The following is a 20,596-nucleotide window of genomic DNA, read 5'->3' as shown; positions in this document are numbered from 1 at the left end:
CTACTTTATGTAATGTCTATTTGATGCTTTTCTCGTTTCACACAATAATGACTTTAAATCATCACACCAAATTTGATGTGCAATTAATTTGTGATTAATTAATCGGCACATCCCGTAATTAATTCGATTAAAAACTTTAAACGCTTGACAGCCCTACATGAAATCATTTAAAAGAAGATAAATTCACACCATCAATGTTTCCCCCCCCCCCCACAGACTATAAAAAACTGGATAAATGAGGTGGGCTAATTATAGAAATGTGATTTCTAGACTTGGAAAAGTTATGTAAATTAATACAAAATCTACACAGGGATTCATATATATTCTAAAGAATATAAATGTTTCTATTAATGACAAACTCAGAAATATGGGTATGAGTATGGGTAATAATTGTGAGTAAAAAATATTTTTTAAAGATTATATTCCAGTAAATCATAAACTGGAAAGGTAACAGAGCCTTCAAATATTGGAGTCAAAAAGCTTGAGAATTGCATTAAAAATGCTTATTTTGTCTGAGGCAACAGCATTGTATGCAAGCGTTACCTCTGCTTGAGCCCAGAACGTGTCTTTGTTGGTTCTCTTGATTTCAGACATGGCGTTAGTCTTCTGGTAAACAGATCCCTGTATGGAAAAAACAATGATTGGATAATTATAACCAAGTTCAGACGGAATTATTAGACTGATTTCACTGATTCCCTGTGGAATGAAACTGAACATTAATTATATATATATATATTTTTTTTTTTTAAATCAGAGCTGAGTGAGTACTCTTATAGCTAAAAGCATTAGCCAAAATATTTTGGCATATGGGATTTCTCACAGCTTCTGCAGGGGTTAAAACAAAAGCAAGACTAACAATACATCAACAAGATGTTTACTCATTCCCAGTACTGTGGATAAAGGACTCCGCTCACTCAATTGCGGTTCGTGAGTTCATTTGGAGCTCAGCAGAGAAATTATTTCAATCCACCATAACAGTTTTCACATTCCCAGCATTCTGGCTGCCTCCCTGTGAAACTCCTGACGCAGCGCTGTGAACGAGCGCTCGAGACAAACATGCAGCCGGCTGGCACTGACCCGGACGCCACTGGGCCATCACAGGACCCGTCTGATGCCTTCTGCTTCTATAACACGATATAACAGCCGCCATATCGATAAATAATGCATCATTTCCTTCAGCTGAGACACTTCAGATGCGCACTGTTCAACATGATGGATTTGAGTTGCTTGAAATATGATTGAAATCACTTCAATAAAGGAAAATGAAGTTCAGTATATCTGTCATATACTGTAGGCTACATCAAATTATAATGAGAACATTTGATTTTTTTGTTTGATTTGATTTTTTCTTTATTTGAAAGGGGACAGCGTACATTAAAACAATGTAAATGTACCCGAGTTAGCTCAAAAGTGCTAACTTTAATCGGTAGTCCCCGAGCCAGGTGTAAAAAAGGCAGCCTTAAAAATAATCAAGTATAAAATCACAAGATAAAATTACATACAACACATTGTGGTTAATAATACCACTATGCCTATGGTTAATAATGCCATAATTTATGGCAAAATTTTTATTTATGGCTAAAATTTTTATTTAAATGTCTCTGTTTTTAATCTGTTTTACATTGTTGCACTTTGAGGTCATTGAATTGATGTAAAGTGCGTTATAAATTAAATGTATTATTATTAATTAATAAATGCAATTCATGTAAAATAATGATATAGTGTTTAAATGCACACAGAAAGCATTAGTGCCCACAAGTTTGACTCTCTACAAGCCATTTCTTTGCATTCTTTTTGAATGAAGAGAATGACAAAGACTCTCTGATGGTTTCCATTGCTGAACTGCTCTAACGGAGAACACAGCCTGACCAAAAGCTGTTTTTTTCCTAACCTCACTGGATCTAAAATGTATAAAGTCACATAGTGGAGGAGGTGCTAAACCATGTCTGATTTAATAAATCAGCCACGTCTTAAATTAAAAGAATTTAATGAGATTATCCCAGGTAGGTAACTGATATTTCCTCAGAATACTACAGTGGTGGTAGTGATATGTTTTTTTATCCAGTATTTTTAATGCTTGTTTGTACTAGTGTTTTCACGGTACCACAATTTCAGTATTCGGTACCAATACCCGTGAAAATCCACGGTTCTCGGTACCAAAGCTTAATTTTGATTAAATTTACATATATTAAAGTGTATATCCATTTGTTAGATAAAATGACCCATCAATAAACAATAGTTATATACTGAAGCAATTATTCTCTATAAATGTAGCCTACTAATACATTTTTAAAATCAAAAGTTGTATCTGTTCATTATTTAATGCACAATGGATGAAGTGAACAAACATGAACAATCAAGTGTTTGTATTAAATAACATTCACAAACATTAATTAATGTTGTAAAAATATATTGTTCACTCAATGTGTTGATATTGAGGCATTAAGTAATGTTAATGAATGGTATCTTATTGTAGTGTTACCAACTAAACAGGAGATAAAACGTGTTTTATTTGACCTGACTGTCCTTTTATTTAATCCAAAATGCGTTCATATTTCATTTTAAAAGGCCTTTTAAACTAGATACAACCGCACACGATACCTCTTTAGGTACGTGACATGACGTGAAACGTTCACATATCGCGTTTTATGCGCATGCAAATTCTTTACTTCAAATGTAGGCGCGCGGCTTATAATAGAAGCATCTCAACAGGTCATGTGACAAAAACCAGCGGCCTTTCCGTAGCAACATCGAAAGCTTGGCCGAACAGCTGATCATAGCTGTACAGGGCGGCTTTTTATTGCTCATCTCCATGAATATATATAGTAGTAAAGCCCAATGCAAGGGCTAGAAATCAATTCATTATTTGATGATACTTTCAGAAGTGGGTGCTTGTGGATCATTCCACAAGCACGTGCTTTCCCGTTGCGTCTGTCGTTGCTTCGGTACCACCGGTACTTAAGAAAAGCTGGTACCGTAACCATTACATTTTTTTTGTACCGACTTGGTACCGAAGTACCGGGTCTTTTGACAACACTAGTTTGTACAATGTTTCTAATGGCTTTATTGTTGTAGAGTGGGTATTGGACCAGCTTATTAAACAATATGTTATGTGGGATAAAATCATGGAAAATAAATATAATTTAGCAGTTTCTGTGGAAAGGAAGTCTCTAATGAATCTGAAGTTTGCTAAACTGAACTTAATCCTATTACTAACTTTTTTTAATGTGAATTTTTAAGTTGAGGTTTGAGTCTATATGTAATCCTAAATATTTATATTCTGTGACGACCTGTAATCTTTCTCCAGATATTAAAATTTCGGGTTTTATATGTATATTGTTTTTTGAAAAGAACATGGTAACTGTTTTAGATATGTTCAATTGCAGACAGGATTGCTCAAGCCAGATTGAGATCAATGACATTGGCCTCTGTTAGTTGTGAGGCAACTTCCTCTGTGGATTTTCCATAGGCCAAGACTGCATACATCAGAGTGTCACAGTTCTTACACAAGGATGGTAAATCGTTAATGTATAAACTGAAAAGAATTGGACCTATAATTGAACCCTGTGGAACACCAGCTGATAATAGTAAAGGGGTATAATTATATTGGTCAATTCTTACACTTTGTGAACGAGATAAAAGGTATGAATTAATGAGGCTAATAAAATTAAATGCATGAAGTTTGTGCAGTAAAACTGAATGGTTAACTGTATCGAATGCTTTGCGAAGATCTAAAAAAATTGCTCCCACTATCCCTCCTTTGTCCATATTTGATTTAACCTTTGCCAGAAAATAACATGTTGCTGTCTCTGTAGAATGATTAGCCCTAAATCCAAACTGCATTGAGTGCAAAGGAAAAGAGCTGCAATTCAGATGATTGGTGATTTGTTTATCAACCAAATGCTAAACAGGTGATTTTGTTTTTTGTAATCAGGCTCTCAAAAATTATATAATTGAATTAGGGATGCAAACGATTAATCGATTATCGATTAATTGTCGATAATACATTAATCGATCAAACTTATCGATCATCGATTAAGCAGGTTCATGCGCGTGCGTGCTGCTCAACCGCGAAACACAAGCGAGCGCGCCGGAGTTATGTTTGGGACTGTTTTACACCATCATGACTATAAGTTTGCGTGTGCATTCGCAGCCTTTTGTTTTGTGCAAATGTAAGTTGTAATAGTTTATTATGTGTATGTTTATTATGTGTATTGTGTGTATCTATATCTGATTTATCTCATAGCCTATATTGGATGCATTTGGTTAAGAATTGTTGAAGCGTGATCTTTAGCGCGCGCAGCTCAAACGGCAATGCACGACTAATAATGACTATTGGGACTGTCATATTACATAACATTTAGGGATGCACCGATGTATCGGCCGCCGATATTTATCGGCCGATTTTTGATTAATTTAACACCATCGGCATATCGGCAAAAGCATGAAAAAGGCCGATTTTTAGTTTATTAATGTAAGAAGTAATCAAATATGAGTTAATGTTGTTAAATAAATAAATATTGGATAGCAAAAATCACCTCTGAACGTTGTCATGTTGTCTTATTGTATTTTTTTAATCATTGTGCCTCTCTTATAATGCTGGTCAGATTAATGTTAAATGGATCCAATCCATGTTCAGTGAAAATAATTTGATGCAGAAATAAACTAGCTAGTACTGAATAGTATTGTATGCAAGTGACAAATATCGGTATCGGTATCGGCCAGTAGTTGTTTGTTGAAATCGGTATCGGCCAAAAAAAATCCTATCGGTGCATCCCTAACATTATAAAGAGAACAATAGTGTAATAAAACATTGTGAAGTATTTGGGTTTATTTGCCGTGTCGCGTTGTTCCAGGAAGAGCGCGTCCACAACATGAGTCATTCTGAATGGCACGTAACTCAAATTCACTTGTGCATTCACGTCATTTTGTGCAGATATAATTTGTAATATTATGTTTATTTTGTATATATCTGACTAATCTCATATAGATTGCGCTTCTTTGAGATAAATAACGCGCTAGCAAAGTGCTCAACGGTTATTCATTCAGCGCGCGCCGCTCAAGCAGCATTAATGCACGACTAATAATAACGATGATTAATTTGGGACTGTCATATTACATAACATCAGAACACTATTTTATTAAATCGTTGTGAATTCATTGGGTTTAGTTGCCGTTTTCAGTGCACGTCTAACGTAACACACTGCAAGCACGCATCTGAGGCGGCGTTGGTGACACGTTGTATTATTAGTCGTTATATTTGATTATTAAATAATTAATTTAATTTAATTATCATTCACATCGAAACATTTTACAATCCTACTAGCCCTTCATTTGGATTAAAAAAAACATTCTCATTCATTTGGTGAGTAACATAGCGTTTTTAACAAACCCTGCATGCTGTTGGCCATATGCACTGCAGCAGACGCATAATTGATTACGATCGATCATGGGAATTTGTGAAAATTGACATCCCTTCAGTTCTATATTTGAAGTTTCCAGGTCTAGTAATCTTACTGTTACCTTTCTCAGACCAAGCATCAATAAGTGCTGCTAATGTTTCAAGTTTTTCAAGTTTACCAGATAGATTATTATGTAGACTTAATATAGTTTAGGCTAAGCCTACCAATATAGATTTTTATTTAACATTTATTTTATGTTGCTTAATGTTTGCAACAGGTGAGCCAGTGCACAATTATTTTTTATGTATTTTAATTTTCTGTGCATCATTTATTTTGTTAAACTACATAAATGCCATTCTGTACCGTATCCCAACTGTTACAATAAAACATCATTTGAGCAATATAACATGCATTTTTGTTCAGTATATAAGCAATATTTTGCTTTTTATGTTAAAGACACTATTGATACCGTGAGAAATGTACATTCTCAGGAAAATAGCCGCTTATCAGTTAATCGTTAATCGATCGATAAGGTCAATCAATTAATGATTAATGAATTAATCGATAATTTGCATCCCTAAATTGAATAAATATAATTATATAAATTATATATTTGGAATTAGATTTATCGGCCAATATATCGGTTATCAGCTTTCAAATATAAAGAATTATCGGTATCAGCCAAATTATTCATACACATCGAAATATCAATATTTTTCACAACACTATTTAAAATAACTTTTTCTATGTGAATATATAGTAAAATGTAATTTATTCCTGTGATCTAAGCTGAATTTTCAGCATAATTACTCCAGTCTTCAGTGTCACATGATCCGTCAGAAATCAGTATAATCATTATCATCAATGTTGAAAACAGTTGTGCTGCTTAAATTCATGCAAACCGTTGTACATCATTTATTTGAAATAAAAAAATTATAACATTATAAATGTCTGTACGGTCACCATTGATTAATTTAATGTGTCCTTGCTGAATAAAAGTATTATTTTCTTTAAAAAATCCCCAAACTTTTGACCAGGAGAATATGCATGTTGTAGGACTGGAAATAAAGCTGCACTGGACTGATGTGCGTGACACTGACCACAGGCCCCTGCGGCCCGGCGTCTCTGAAGCGGTTGGTCTCTTTGTGAAAGCTGTAGTTGGCTCCTGAGGCTTTAGCCACTTTCTGCATGATGGCGTCAGGCTCCGCGTCCTCCTCCGCTCGTGCGTTTATCGTCACGTGAGCTCCCTGCAGACACAGAGCCACCCGTTTAGTCCCACACACAAAACACGTTTTCAATACTCATGCGTATGAAACCATCGGATGCAAGCGGCAACATTAACAGTCTGGTTTAAAACGAAACATGTCCACGTACACGCTCTCGTCAGCTTATTTATTAGCAACCTTTGGCTGTGTGTTAGCGCTTACTGAACATAAACACAGCTAGCTTAGATAAATGCCTCTTAGGCTGCATTTACACTGCAGGTCTTGACGTATCCGATATTTGCATTTACACTATACACTGCCGAAACAACCCAATGTAGACTTTCTGACCCGGTAAATTATTTAAAACGATATGTCAAGTAATAAAAATAACATTCTGATTAATTTCGGGTGGGTCGCGGGTGGATATGATAAATCATTATTAACGAAAATATTAACTACATTCTCTAAAATATGAGCATGTTCCATTCCAGTTTAAGTTTCAAGGGAGTAAAGCCTGTTTATTAAGATATCCTCACGCGTTACAACACATAAGAATTATAGTAATTTGACCAACGGGTGCGGATACTTAAATCAGAGTAAATGATTGGTGCGGACAGTGAGTGGCGGGTGGATGATTTGTTTTTGGCTGTGGATTCGGGTGACGTTGGAGCTCATCCGTACATCTCTAATTATCCAGTGTTTTACTTTCCGTACTATTTTCAAAGGTCAGCAAAACATTGCTCTCGTAAGGCGTGCATTGCTCTCCACTGTGTTGAGCCTTCGTCCTCTATCGCGCCATTGATAAGGCGATCACAGTTATCAGAGTTGACGTCCCCTTTTTAACGACGTACGACTCGCATTTACTGGGGAATATCACACACGCCGCGTCTTAAACGCCCCCTACGCCGCCGCGTCTTAAACGCCCCCTACGCCGCCGCGTCTTAAACGCCCCCTACGCCGCCGCGTCTTAAACGCCCCCTACGCCGCCGCGTCTTAAACGCCCCCTACGCCGCCGCGTCTTAAACGCCCCCTACGCCGCCGCGTCTTAAACGCCCCCTACGCCGCCGCGTCTTAAACGCCCCCTACGCCGCCGCGTCTTAAACGCCCCCTACGCCGCCGCGTCTTATATTTAATATAAAATTTCTTTGACAATTTTTTTTCTTAAAATGCTATAGCTGGATATTCCAGTGAAAACAAGTTCTCTCTCTGTTGATCTATGTCGGACTTCTCCATTATTTGACCCGGTTAAAAGCATTTGCCGTCAATAAACAACCTCAGAGCTCACAGTAGGTCTGTCTTAAAGGTTCACAATCCTCCTTTGAGAGTTATCATTAAAAATCAGTTCCCCAATGGAGAGTTTTTACTTCCACAATGTGACTATTGCACTATATTGACTCACATTCAGATCTCCCTCCATCCAATCAACAGCGGATGGACAGAACCATGCCACTAAAACTGATACTAAATACCCGCAGAAGTCAAGATATGAAAAATGCCTGTTCTTGTTCCTGTTTTATATTTATATTATATAGGCTCATTACATGCAAAGTGAGATATTTCAAGCCTTTATTTGTTATCATTTTGATGCTTATGGCTTACAGCTAGGGCTGTAAACGATTAATCGCGATTAATCGAATCCAAAATAAAAGTTTGTGTTTACATAATATGTGTGTGTGTATTGTGTATAATTATTTTGTATATATAAATACACACACATGCATGTATATATTTGAGAAATATTTTCATTTATATAATGCATATATATTTTTATATGATTACTTTTTTATATATAAATAACAAATTTTTCTTAAATATATACAGTACATGCATGTGTGTGTATTTATATACAGTATACAAAATAATTATACACAGTACACACACACATTATGTAAACACAAACTTTTATCTTGAATTCGATTAATCGCGATTAATCGTTTTCAGGCCTACTTACAGCTTATGAAAACCTTTTCACAATATTCAAATTTTGAATTTGGGGTTTTCATAAGCTGTAAGCCATAATCATCACAACAGGTTTGGAACAATATGAGGATGAGTAAATGACAGATTTTCATTTTTGGGTGAACAATCCCTTTAAGACCTACTGGCAGTTTTAGTTTTACATTTCAAAAATATAATTAAAAGTAATTTTTCTATATTAAAAAAATTAACAAAAAATAAGCAAATGTAATCCCAGTGTAACGCCTCTGAACTGGAAGTAAAACTTGAAATAAGTGTTTAAATCAAATGCCACTTTAGATGTAGCTTCTGTACCACCTTTTGTTGATACTAATTACATTTGTTATAAACAGCCCTATAGTGTATAATTACTCCAATTGAAATTATTAAATTTAAGAATTTGACATAAAAGATACATATATTTAATAACGCAAACCCCCCTGCCATTATAATGGTAAAAATTACCCTAGAAATCAATTTAAGTGGGCAAAAACACACCCCTTAAAGTAAATTTCTGCTGTCAATTTTGAAGCAGCCATGAGACTGTTAGATAGTGAGAGCTTGTGGTCGGATGTTGTCAAGCTCTGAATAACTACTACCAGCAAAGCCAAATCAAATGCGTCGCCCTAGATATAACCCATGATGTCATATCCTGTTGTAAGCCTCTTGCCTGCCAATTGCAGCGCTGTGAGTCGTCGCTAAAGTTCACGGATCATTAACTCAATCACACTATTCACGAGGGGTGTAACGGTTTGAATAGCTCACGGTTCGGTTTGTATCACAGTACAGTTCTGTATGTGTTATGGGTTCAGGGCTACTGTCAAATAAAATAAAAAAACGCAGAGATACACATGAAATAAGTCTTTCATGTAAAACTTAACAGAATTTGTCAGGAACAGAAATTTAATGGAGAAATCAAAAATGTAAAATAACACTGCATAGTCTGTTTAAATAACATGTACCGTATTTTCCGGACTATAAGTCACACTTTTTTCCCATAGTTTGGCTGGTCCTGCGACTTAGTCAGGTGCGACTTATATATCAAATTAATTCATACTGACTGAGATGAACCAAGAGAAAGCATTACCGTCTACAGCCGCGAGAGGGCGCTCTAGTTAGCGGAGTTGTTCAGAAGCGACACAGAGGAAGAACTCAATGTATTCAGTGTTGTGGAGTGAGATCGGGAGCTTGGTGAACTTGCTGACCGGTAACTTGTTGGTCTCGCTGGCTAATGTTAGTTTAGCCTATTCAGCCTCAGGTATATGTTCTTTATGCTATTGTGTCGCTGTTGTTTTTTTCCTCTTCATGACGCATTTTTTTGACTGATGCGACTTATACTACGGAGCGACTTATAGTGTGGAAAATACGGTATATTATTTCTTATTAAAGGGATAGTTCACCCAAAAATTTAAATTCTGTCATTAATTCCTCACCCTCATGTTGTTCCAAACCCATAAGACTTTCATTCATCTTCGGGACACAAATGAAGATCTTTTGGATGAAATCTGAGAGCTTTCTGTCCCTCCATTGACAGCGACGCAACTACCACTTTGACCAAAACTATTCCCAATACCCACACAACTGAAAAGAATAACAAAATAGCCAAGTTACCTTAAGAAAGGTAGCCATGGAGCTCACATGGTTCGCACACTGGCCTTTTCTGGCGTCTTTAACGCCCTCACCGGTCTGGAAGAAAAAATGCACACAAAGAAATGACAAAAACATGGTCGTAAACATGCATATTACGAGTGGCCAGTGACCAAAATGTGTTATTTTACATCACGGTTATGGCATACATCCCAATTTTTTTATAAAAAAAAATTGTAGGAAACTCAATGAAAAATAGTTTATATAATCAAATAACCAAGTGGCAATGCCTATTTGAAGATCATTCAGTGGATAAATGAATTATGCCATCAAACTGTCCAGTCCTGATGAATTTTTGTATTTGACTCGGTGAAAAGGAGATAAACTGATTCATAAATACACTTGACAGACGTGCTTTACTGCAGCAATTGGGTCAGATAATCCCAAGGGCATCTTTGCGGTTATACAGTCCAGAAAGCATGTGGAGAGTTCGAGAAGGAAGGAAACTCACCCAGTTGATGAGGACGTATTTGGGAAGGCCAGAGTTGGGGTCTTGAACTCGGCAAAAAGCATACATCACCTTCCCACTGTTCAGCTCCTCGAACAACTCCTCCAGACCACCATCTGAAAACCACAACTGCTGCTGTCAAATCCTTTCACTCAATATAAAATGATAAATATGAATCTGACTGGATGAGCCAGTTCCACCACCTTTTGCATTCATATACAACACACATGATGTTATGCTTTTGTCAAATAAACCTAGCCTATTTTCCACATCTCACACACACTTTTGGGAAATCATTTAGTTGAATACCATGAATATGCACGCCTATTGATCATGAAAAATGTATATTTCTTCATCTGAAAGTCAAAGTTTATGCAAGTAAAAGGATTATATTTTGTGTTAATATTGAAAACATTCCAGATTAATATTAATGTTGTTTTCAAGTTGATTTGTTTTTAGACATTTAGTAAATTGACTATTTTTGAGCTGTCACAGGTTGAAATAAAAGTGTTCTTATAAATTTCATATAATGACATTTAAAAAAAAAATGGTCATGAATATAAAAAATAAATAAAAAAAACTTCACAGTGTTTATGTTATTCATGAAAAATCTAAATTATTTTTAATAAAAATAGATTAACATGGTAATAACACTGACATTCAAAACTTTTACATTTTCAATACTGATACGCTGCAATATGGTTTAGTTTAAAAATATTATATATATATATATTATATATATAATATTTTAAGCTTATAAACAGACTCTGGACTGCAAAAATCATACGCATATTTTGCATCCATTATAAGAGTAAAAATAAAATTAAAATAAAAAGCAGTTAGTCCAGGGTTTCCCAAACTGGGGTGTGTGACACTGCAGGTTTTTTTGAGTCGAAAACTTAATATTAAATGTAAAATTCAAGTAAATAATTTTACACAAAATAGATTTAAAAAAAGCACTTTCTAAAAATGCACTTTATATGTTCATCTGCATGTCCATTAACTGACATTAGAGAGACATGAACATGCAAATGTGTTGTTAAATTATTAAAATATTAACTGAAAATTATCAGGGGCTACTTATGTAAATGTCAAAGGGCTTATAATATTATATTAGTATACAAGAAGTGCATTACTTTGTAAGGAATATTTGTTCTCTTTTGATTGATTATTAGAGCCTTTTATCACATTACGGTTTCAGTTGTTTTATAAATCACAGTAAAGATATTACTACATAACAAATCAATGTTTATTCACAGTGGACCCTCTCCGTTTCCTTCACACGTATAGACAGAACTTCTAGAAGACAGATCTTCAGATGAATCTCGGCCCGTCCTTGACAGTCTGTCAGCTCACGTGATTCATTCACAGAACACGCTGTACGGTGCAAAACAAGTCTGCACGCTAGAGACGGACTTGAGCTGATCCTGTGTGCTTGAAACACTGTTTTATATCCTACATACCACACGATTCTAGTGTGGATAACTAGGGCTGCACGATATTGAATGCGATAACTCATTAAATAATGTGATATGATAATGCTTAAAGTGTGTAAAATAAACTTAAATTATCTTTAAAATATATTTAAAATTATATAACCAACATATGTGTTTCACATTCTTTTTGCTGCAGTTTTTTACTGTCTCATAAGAAACCACGGGGTTCAGGGTTTCAGGAAGGCCTACATTAGGTTTATTAAACAGAAACTGAATAATCAATGTAAAAATAAAACAGCTTAGTTTTCACAGTATGAATTAAATATACAATGATTCTTATTTGCGATATTTCAATATATTGTGCAGCCCTATAACCAACTGGTGTCTTGTGTCTCCACACTACAGCGGCGGAGGAAAACCCACCTCCTTTCTCTGCCAGCCGGATGTCATTTGTGTTTCCCTCATAGGTGAAGAGAGCCCTGCAGACACACAAGTGTACAGGACATGCATTACATAAAGATCCAGATATAATTCAAGCGAACAAGATCGTTTGGCGTCCGAAACGCTTGCCTTTCTGGAAGAGTTCACTCTGGCTGATAAACACCTTTTAATCGAGAGCGACACCGTCACTGTTCTTAATACTGTAAAGCTGCGTGATTTAAATCTGTGTATAGTGCTATAAATAAACGTTGCGTGACTTGAACAACAAAATAAATCAATTATGTAAAACAAAAATCACAATAAAATCACTTAAAACTTTAAAATACCAAATTAAGTAATTCAAAATATCTCAATGATACTAAAATAAGGGATGCACGATATGTCTGCCACTATATCGGTATCGGCTGATATATGTTCATTTGTAATAGAGATGCACCGATTGATCGGCTGGTGACCGGAATTGGCCGATTTTCAGTCTGACATATGCCGATTTTATGCCGGTCAAATGCACTCGGGCGCCGCATGATTAACCTTTTGAGCGGTACGTGACTACGGTCCCATATGTGATGTTTATGTCTGTGCCCCTGAGCGTACGGCGCCACACGTGGGGTTTAGCATGTTCAGTGACGGCGCATCACTGCCAGATTCAAACTGTGCTTTCGTGCGTAGCTGTCGCAGAGTCGGACGCGTTCAGCGCTGTCATATATCACAACTATGCTGTGTTTTTAACCTCATAATGTTTATTTTAGGTTTCAGACACACATAAGCACGAGTAAAACAATACATTTGGAGTTTGTAAAGTACACACTGATGTCTGTGGAAGCAGCAATAACAATATATTCAAATATTATTTGCCGACATGTGTTATTCATATCAGACAAACAGTGGAAGCAACTATAAAGTTTGCTATATTCTTCTCACAGTTCCCCGGACACTATTTCGGGAGAAACTGATGAACTCACGTGCAGTAAATCCGACTGACAGGACAACATGGCGGCGCCCATCTCGCGTTATAGATTATTTATAAAGGTTTTTAAACGACCAAACACACTCACTTACACGTATTTGAGAATCGGAAGATCAGATAGTTGATGACATGGTAAGCAAGTTTGTGAATATTTTGAATAAAAAAGGAAATAAAAGCGACATCTGTCGGTGTGTCGCGTGACGCGTCGCCATGGAAACATTAAAGGGAACGCTCTAAAATAACCGTCGCCTTGAAAAAAACTCACTTGGAACTCACAGTTAGAATACTTTAAACTTACGCATGAAAGGGGTTTAAGAAAAAATAGAAAATAAATATTTGTGTGTGCTGTAAAGTGGTTAGAAAAAATGTAATCGGAATCGGCTAATATCGGTATCGGCAGATCAAACTCAATGAAAAATTGGAGATCGGAATCGGCCTAGAAAATTGTAATCTGTGCATCTCTAATTTTTAATGATATCGTTATCGGCCTGATAAGAAAATTTGTCTGAAATATTAAAACTGATAAATAATGGATTATTTCCTTCAGCTGAGACACTTCAGATGGTTTTGAATTGCTTGAAATATTGAAAATCACTTCAAAACAGGAAAATACAGTTATATCGGCTCCATAAAATTATCATGAGAATGTTATAATTGTGTTTTTTGGACAGTTTTTTAATGGTGAGATTTTTGTTTTTGTAATCAGGCTCTCAAAAATTATATAAAAATTTAGATTTAGTAGATTTATCGGCCGATATATCGGTTTTCAAATATAAAGAATTATCGTATCGGCCAAAATGTTCATATCGGTGGATCCCAAACTAAAATAAATAACATTTTGTTGACTGCTGTTCGGTGAACGCAAAAGGAACTCCTCTCTGAAGTGTTTGTAATATGAGGAAGGTTTTGAGGCGGCACTTTGTGTGTGTGTGTGTGTGTGTGTGATATCACTTTTGATTCTCTCTCTAAACAAAGACACTTGTATAGCAAGGAAGCGGTGTCAACTTCCTCTCTGAAACACAGAGCCAAGTCAACTCAAACTCACTCGACCATCAGAAACAAGAAGTGGAGTAATGAGGAATAAGAAGTGCAGTAGTCTTATTTCTAGAAGGGCTCACAGGTCAGATCGTCCTGTGACATTCATGCTCTGTTGTGGTTTGATATGGAAACGAAAGTCGCAATTGTTACGACGACGCAGCTGCTTCTTCTTTATTAGGCGATGTTGAGTTGCTGACTCGGGGAAACCGCTGGAACACCCTAACCTCGTAAACAGCAAACACTGCAGCCCGTTATAAACTCCTCAAGTAGCGCTTGGCCAATATCATACACACCGTTTCTGATATAAGCAATGAGGTTATTTAATCATCGGAAAATGCTACTACAGAATATTATCAGAACAACAGAGATTGTTGCATGATTTGAGAAACAAATGATTTCTCATAACTTTTATTTCTTAAAGCCTTGTTTATTTATTTATCAGATTACATAGGATTTTAAAGTCTACATTTTGGACCTAACTGTAGATAGATTAATACAATTTAGTGACAGAAAAAAAATATATATATAAAAAAATAGATAACATTTCTGTTTACTGGTCACGCACGAACAATAGGATGTCAATAATCTCCCAAAAAATCAACCATTTATTTGCCATGTTATGTTTAACGGGGCAAAAAAGTACAAAACGGCATAAATCTGAAGTACTACAACCATAATTACCATTCAGAATTTGGGTTCAGTAAGATATTTATTATGTTTTTGAAAGAAGTCTCTTCTGCTCACCAAGGCTGCATTTATTTGATCAAAAATACAGTAAAATCAGTAATATTGTGAAATATTATTACAATGTCAAATAACTGTTTTCTATGTGAATATATAGCAAAATGTCTCAATGATATTAAAATTAGGGATGCATGATATATCGGCCGCCATATCGGTATCGGACGATATATGTTAATTTTTAATGATATCGTTATCGGCCTGATAAGAAAATTTGTCTGATATATTAAAACCGATAAATAATGGATTATTTCCTTCAGCTGAGACACTTCAGATGGTTTTGAATTGCTTGAAATATTGAAAATCACTTAAAAACAGGAAAATACAGTTCAGTGCAACATGTCATATCGGCTACATAAAATTATCATGAGAATGTTATAATTGTGTGTTCTGGACATGGCTTTTAATGGTGAGATTTTTGTTTTTGTAATCAGGCTCTCTAAAATCATATTAAAATGTGGATTTAGATTTATCGGCCAATATATCGGTTATCGGCTTTCAAATATAAAGAATTATCGGTATCGGCCAAAATGTTCATATCGGTGGATCCCTAACTAAAATAAATAACTAAAATAAATAAAACTAAAATTTAAACGGCATAAATCTGAAGTACTACAACCTTAATTACCATTCAGAATTTGGGGTAAGTAAGATATATATTTTTTATGTTTTTAAAAGAAGTCTCTTCTGCTCACCAAGGCTGGATTTATTTGATAAAAAAATACAGTAAAATTTGTAATATTGTGAAATATTATTACAATGTCAAATAACTGTTTTCTATGTGAATATATAGCAAAATGTCTCAATGATATTAAAATTAGGGATGCATGATATATCGGCCGCCATATCGGTATCGGTCGATATATGTTAATTTTTAATGATATCGTTATCGGCCTGATAAGAAAATTTGTCTGATATATTAAAACTGATAAATAATGGATTATTTCCTTCAGCTGAGACACTTCAGATGGTTTTGAATTGCTTGAAATATTGAAAATCACTTTAAAACAGGAAAATACAGTTCAGTGCAACATGTCATATCGGCTACATAAAATTATCATGAGAATGTTATAATCGTGTGTTCTGGACATGGCTTTTAATGGTGAGATTTTTGTTTTTGTAATCAGGCTCTCTAAAATCATATAAAAATGTGGATTTAGATTTATCGGCCAATATATCGGTTATCGGCTTTCAAATATAAAGAATTATCGGTATCGGCCAAAATGTTCATATCGCTGGATCCCCAACTAAAATAAATAAATAAAACTAAAATTTAAACGGCATAAATCTGAAGTACTACAACCATAATTACCATTCAGAATTTGGGGTCAGTAAGATTTTTTTTTTTTTAATGTTTTTGAAAGAAGTCTCTTCTGCTCACCAAGGCTGGATTTATTTGATAAAAAAATACAGTAAAATTTGTAATATTGTGAAATATTATTACAATGTCAAATAACTGTTTTCTATGTGAATATATAGCAAAATGTAATTTATTCCTGTGATCAAAGCTGAATTTTCAGCATCATTACTCCAGTCTTCAGAGTCACACGGTCCTTCAGAAATCAGAAATTCTTGATTTGATGCTCAAGAAACATTTATGATTATTATTAATGTTGAAAACAGTTGTGCTGCTTTATTTATTTTTTTTGTGGAAACAGTGTAACATCCTAATTTATTTGAAATATAATATTGTAAAAATGTCTTTACTGTCACTTTTGATCAATAAAAGATAAAAATCTTACTGACCCCAAACTTAAGAACGCTAGTGCACGTTATTTTTTCCCCATTTGCGAGACTCGAGTGTCTGTATTGGTGTAATTTTCCCAAATTATGTCAGATCTCTGGGTAGGATAATGTGTAATTAATGTAGGTCATTTATAATCACTCTTAATTTCTAAAGCGTTTTTGATCCAACTGAAGAACTGAACTGATCTCTTCCACATTCTCACTTCTGTAAAATAACGAAACTCAAATTCTTGAAGGCACAAAGCTACAGGACTTTGATCTGGCATAAACCCTGTCGAACATTAATATTGTTTCCGTATGACGAGAAGATCCGTACAGCAACTGTAGAAGGAAGTGTCTTACTGATCTCTATACAGTTTGACTTGACACTTTTTTTGCATTGACATGTAACTGATTTTGATGTGAATCTTGCATGTAAACCCAGGTCACAAATAGTGGGCAGGGATTTGCCAACCCAGCATCCATATATGGACAAAGATTACAGGAAAACAAGGAGGTAGGAGTGTTTCAAGATAAGTGCACTTCTCCAAGCCCAATGCTATCCAAAAAAAAAGTTGGGATGCTTCTGAACTGATCAGATCGACTGATCTCATATGTGCAAAGCAGGTCAAAGCACGTGCATTACTTAATTAACATGAACTTTCCTTCATGTCTTTTTGGCCTAAAAGCAACAGTGGGAGGAAATGATTTCTGGAAGATTCAGTGTGTGAATGCTTGATGGGCACAGGAATAAAGTGCAGTGATCTCGCGAACATCATGTTGTTATTGATCCAAATGAGCAGTTACGATGATTTATGATGGTGATAAACACAAACAGGGCGTTTAAGAAGCCAAAAGCAGACGCTAACAAGCTAAACATGAGGATGTCAGTGAGTGTAACGGAGACTCGACCGTTGAGTCGCTAGTACTCACCAGTTAGTCTCAGACTTCTCATCCACAACCTCGTTATAGGCCGCGGTAAGAGCCGGGCCGTTTTTGCTCAGGTTCACCGCCATGATGGGTCGATCTGTGGGGGGTTAACCGTCCGACTCCGGGGACAGGAGACTCGGTGAACTCCAGTAACGGTAGATGGGGATCTTTCTCTCGGTTCTCCGTAGACAGGAAGCTCGCAGAGCCACATCACGTAGCAATAACTCACTCCTCCCTGTAGAGAAGTTGCGAACCCTACTATGGGCAAGGCGGAGCTCATGAATATTCATGACGCAAAGTGAGGATCGCCCAATAAGCGTTGCTGATTTGCTGCAGAGCTGACGCTGGAATGTGGGCGAACGTCTTCACTTTTGATCAATAAAAGATCAAAATCTTACTGACTCCAAACATTTGAACGCTACTGCACGTTGATTTTTCCCATTTGTGAAACTCAAGTGTCTGTATTACGTTAGAGTAATTTTTCCCAAATTATGACAGATCTCTGGGTAGGATTATTATGAGTGTAATTAATGTAGGTAATTTAAAATCACTGTTAATTTAAAATCATCTCGTACTCATTCCTGTAAAATAAATAATACGAACCTTACTATGGTCACTGGTCAAGGCAGGGCTCATGAATATTCATGACGCAAAGTGAGGTTCGCCCAATAAGCGTTGCTGATTTGCTGCAGAGCTGACGCTGGAATGTGGGCGAATGTCTGCTGGCGAATGATGACTCGCCTTATTATGAATATTAATTAGGTTATGAGACTTCTGAATGTTACCAGGCAACGTTAAAATTACACATTTGCTAAGCCTTTGTCATAGTAGAAGTTTAATATGAAGAGACATGCGGCAACGACATCTGCTGGCCAGACATGAAAGTCGCACGTGGACACCTTTGTAAATTATTGAAAGTCAAAGCTTTTAATGTTGTTTATGTGTCTGTGGTATTTTTTGTTTTTTAAATGTGCTTTAAGACAAACCATGTGTAAATTCATAAGTGGACAGCATTGCTGAGTATTTTCTGCTTAAAACTGCAGTGAACCAAAGACAGTCTCAAAAACACGGTTTGAAATCGCTGGTGTTTCTGACGTCACAAACTACCTTGTAACCAATCAGATCAACGTGTGATCGTCAACGAGTGGATCTCTGAGTGAGTGAGTGGAGGCGGGGCTCATTTGCATATTCAATTTGATTTAAATATGTAATTTTGGCAATCAAAAGATGAGTTTTAAGGTATAAAATTATTGACTACAGGGGGACAAAGATCCCATTATTGACTCACCCTCAAGCCATAGGTGATATTAAATCCTAATTATATACATACAAAAAAAATCCTGGCTCTTCCAAGCTTTAACTGAGATTTTGCAGCGCATCCATCATAACAGTAATCCATAAGACTGAAAAAATTAGTGAAAAATATCCATATTTATAACTTTAAAGGATAATTCCGGTATTTAACACCTTCAGTCTATATTGTAGTTTGTTTTGGATGAACAAGAGTGGTGGACAAAATTTTTTTGACAATGGTTCCTCTCTCGAGTTTTTGACTATAAAAGAATTGGCCATGGACCCATTTAACATTGGAGTCAATGGGCATGTCCGAAAATGTCATTAAAACAACCTTTAACATTAGTTTTCAAAACTGTGCAACTCACCGAGTGATTAGTGATGTTAGTTGATGTTCCAGAACCAAAAAGTGTTGCGAAATACAGTTTCTGTCGTGTTTTATTCGTCATTTTGTAAAATCCCATTGAATTCTGTTGAAGGACTGAGTGCTCGTTAATATAAATGCGCTACCGGAAACGGAAAGTGGGCTGTTTACATTTGGTCGATGTAGTCTTTTTGCTCGCTTCCGTTTCTCATAAGGCTAGCGAGCAGAGCTCTTTACCGCAGTTTTTGACCGCACAAATTCTAACCATATTGAAAGACGTGACCACTGACCAGTGCAATATGAAGTTGAACTCGACTGTGACCGTGAGTGTCCCGCGAGACATAAACATCGGTTATCGCCATCAAGTGGTCGGGAGTGTGCTAACGCTTCAGATTCAAATATTGAGCGGAAGTTACACAGTTGTGAAGTGTCTGAAAAAATAGTTCCACTATAGCAAAATAAACCGATTGGAATCATATATTGCGACGATATATTGTTTATAATCATCAACGAACACCACTAACCACAGTTTTGTAAACGAACATTATTGGCTGTTTTAATGACATTTTCGGACATGCACATTGACTCCAATGTTAAATGGGTCCATGGCCAATTCTTTTATAGTCAAAAACTCGAGAGAGGAACCATTGTCAAAAAAATGTTGTCCACCACTCTTGTTCATCCAAAACAAACTACAATATAGACTCAAGGTGTTAAATACCGGAAATATCCTTTAAGAGTAAATTATGGGATTTTGGGTGTACTATTCCTTTAAGGTAATTTTTTTTTAGGGGAAATTATCATGACACAAATATCACATTGAAACAAAACTTACACATCTCAGAACAAGCTTAATTTTCTATTGTGCAAAGTAATATAATTTATTAATAGCAGTAAAAAAAAAAAAAAAATTATTTTGATTTTAGGATGAAATATAGTACCTCAAACATGTTTTTTTTTGGTGAGATTCCCCCTCCTACACATCCTGTCACTGAACAGTGCC

At 35.8% G+C, this 20,596-nt stretch overlaps 2 protein-coding genes across 7 annotated transcripts in view; one reads left to right on the top strand and one right to left on the bottom strand.

Annotated features, from left to right (window-relative positions):
• Positions 1–18,236, bottom strand: part of dbnlb (drebrin-like b) — a 39,034-nt gene extending 20,798 nt beyond the window's left edge. For 2 of the 6 annotated variants that reach the window (XM_079638364.1, XM_079638365.1), the window contains exons 1-6: positions 17,940–18,224; positions 12,518–12,573; positions 10,662–10,774; positions 10,175–10,249; positions 6,503–6,649; positions 544–621 (exon numbers count right to left, since the gene is read on the bottom strand). In XM_079638364.1, the coding sequence (XP_079494490.1) occupies positions 544–621; positions 6,503–6,649; positions 10,175–10,249; positions 10,662–10,774; positions 12,518–12,573; positions 17,940–18,022 (552 nt within the window). In that variant the 5' untranslated portion in view covers positions 18,023–18,224. Of the gene's footprint in view, positions 1–543; positions 622–6,502; positions 6,650–10,174; positions 10,250–10,661; positions 10,775–12,517; positions 12,574–17,939 lie in introns of all 6 variants that reach the window. The other 4 variants (XM_079638367.1, XM_079638369.1, XM_079638366.1 and 1 more) reach the window with 3 other exon arrangements.
• The window catches only part of LOC307012107 (uncharacterized protein), a 328,649-nt gene that overhangs the window by 3,741 nt on the left and 304,312 nt on the right, over positions 1–20,596 (top strand). The gene's annotated exons all lie outside the window — the stretch shown is intronic.

This window comes from Phoxinus phoxinus (assembly GCF_949152265.1).
Source record: "Phoxinus phoxinus genome assembly, chromosome: 15".
Lineage (NCBI taxonomy): Eukaryota > Metazoa > Chordata > Actinopteri > Cypriniformes > Leuciscidae > Phoxinus > Phoxinus phoxinus.
Note: the sequence above shows the minus strand (reverse complement) of the source record. Positions and strands in the feature narration are given on the sequence as shown.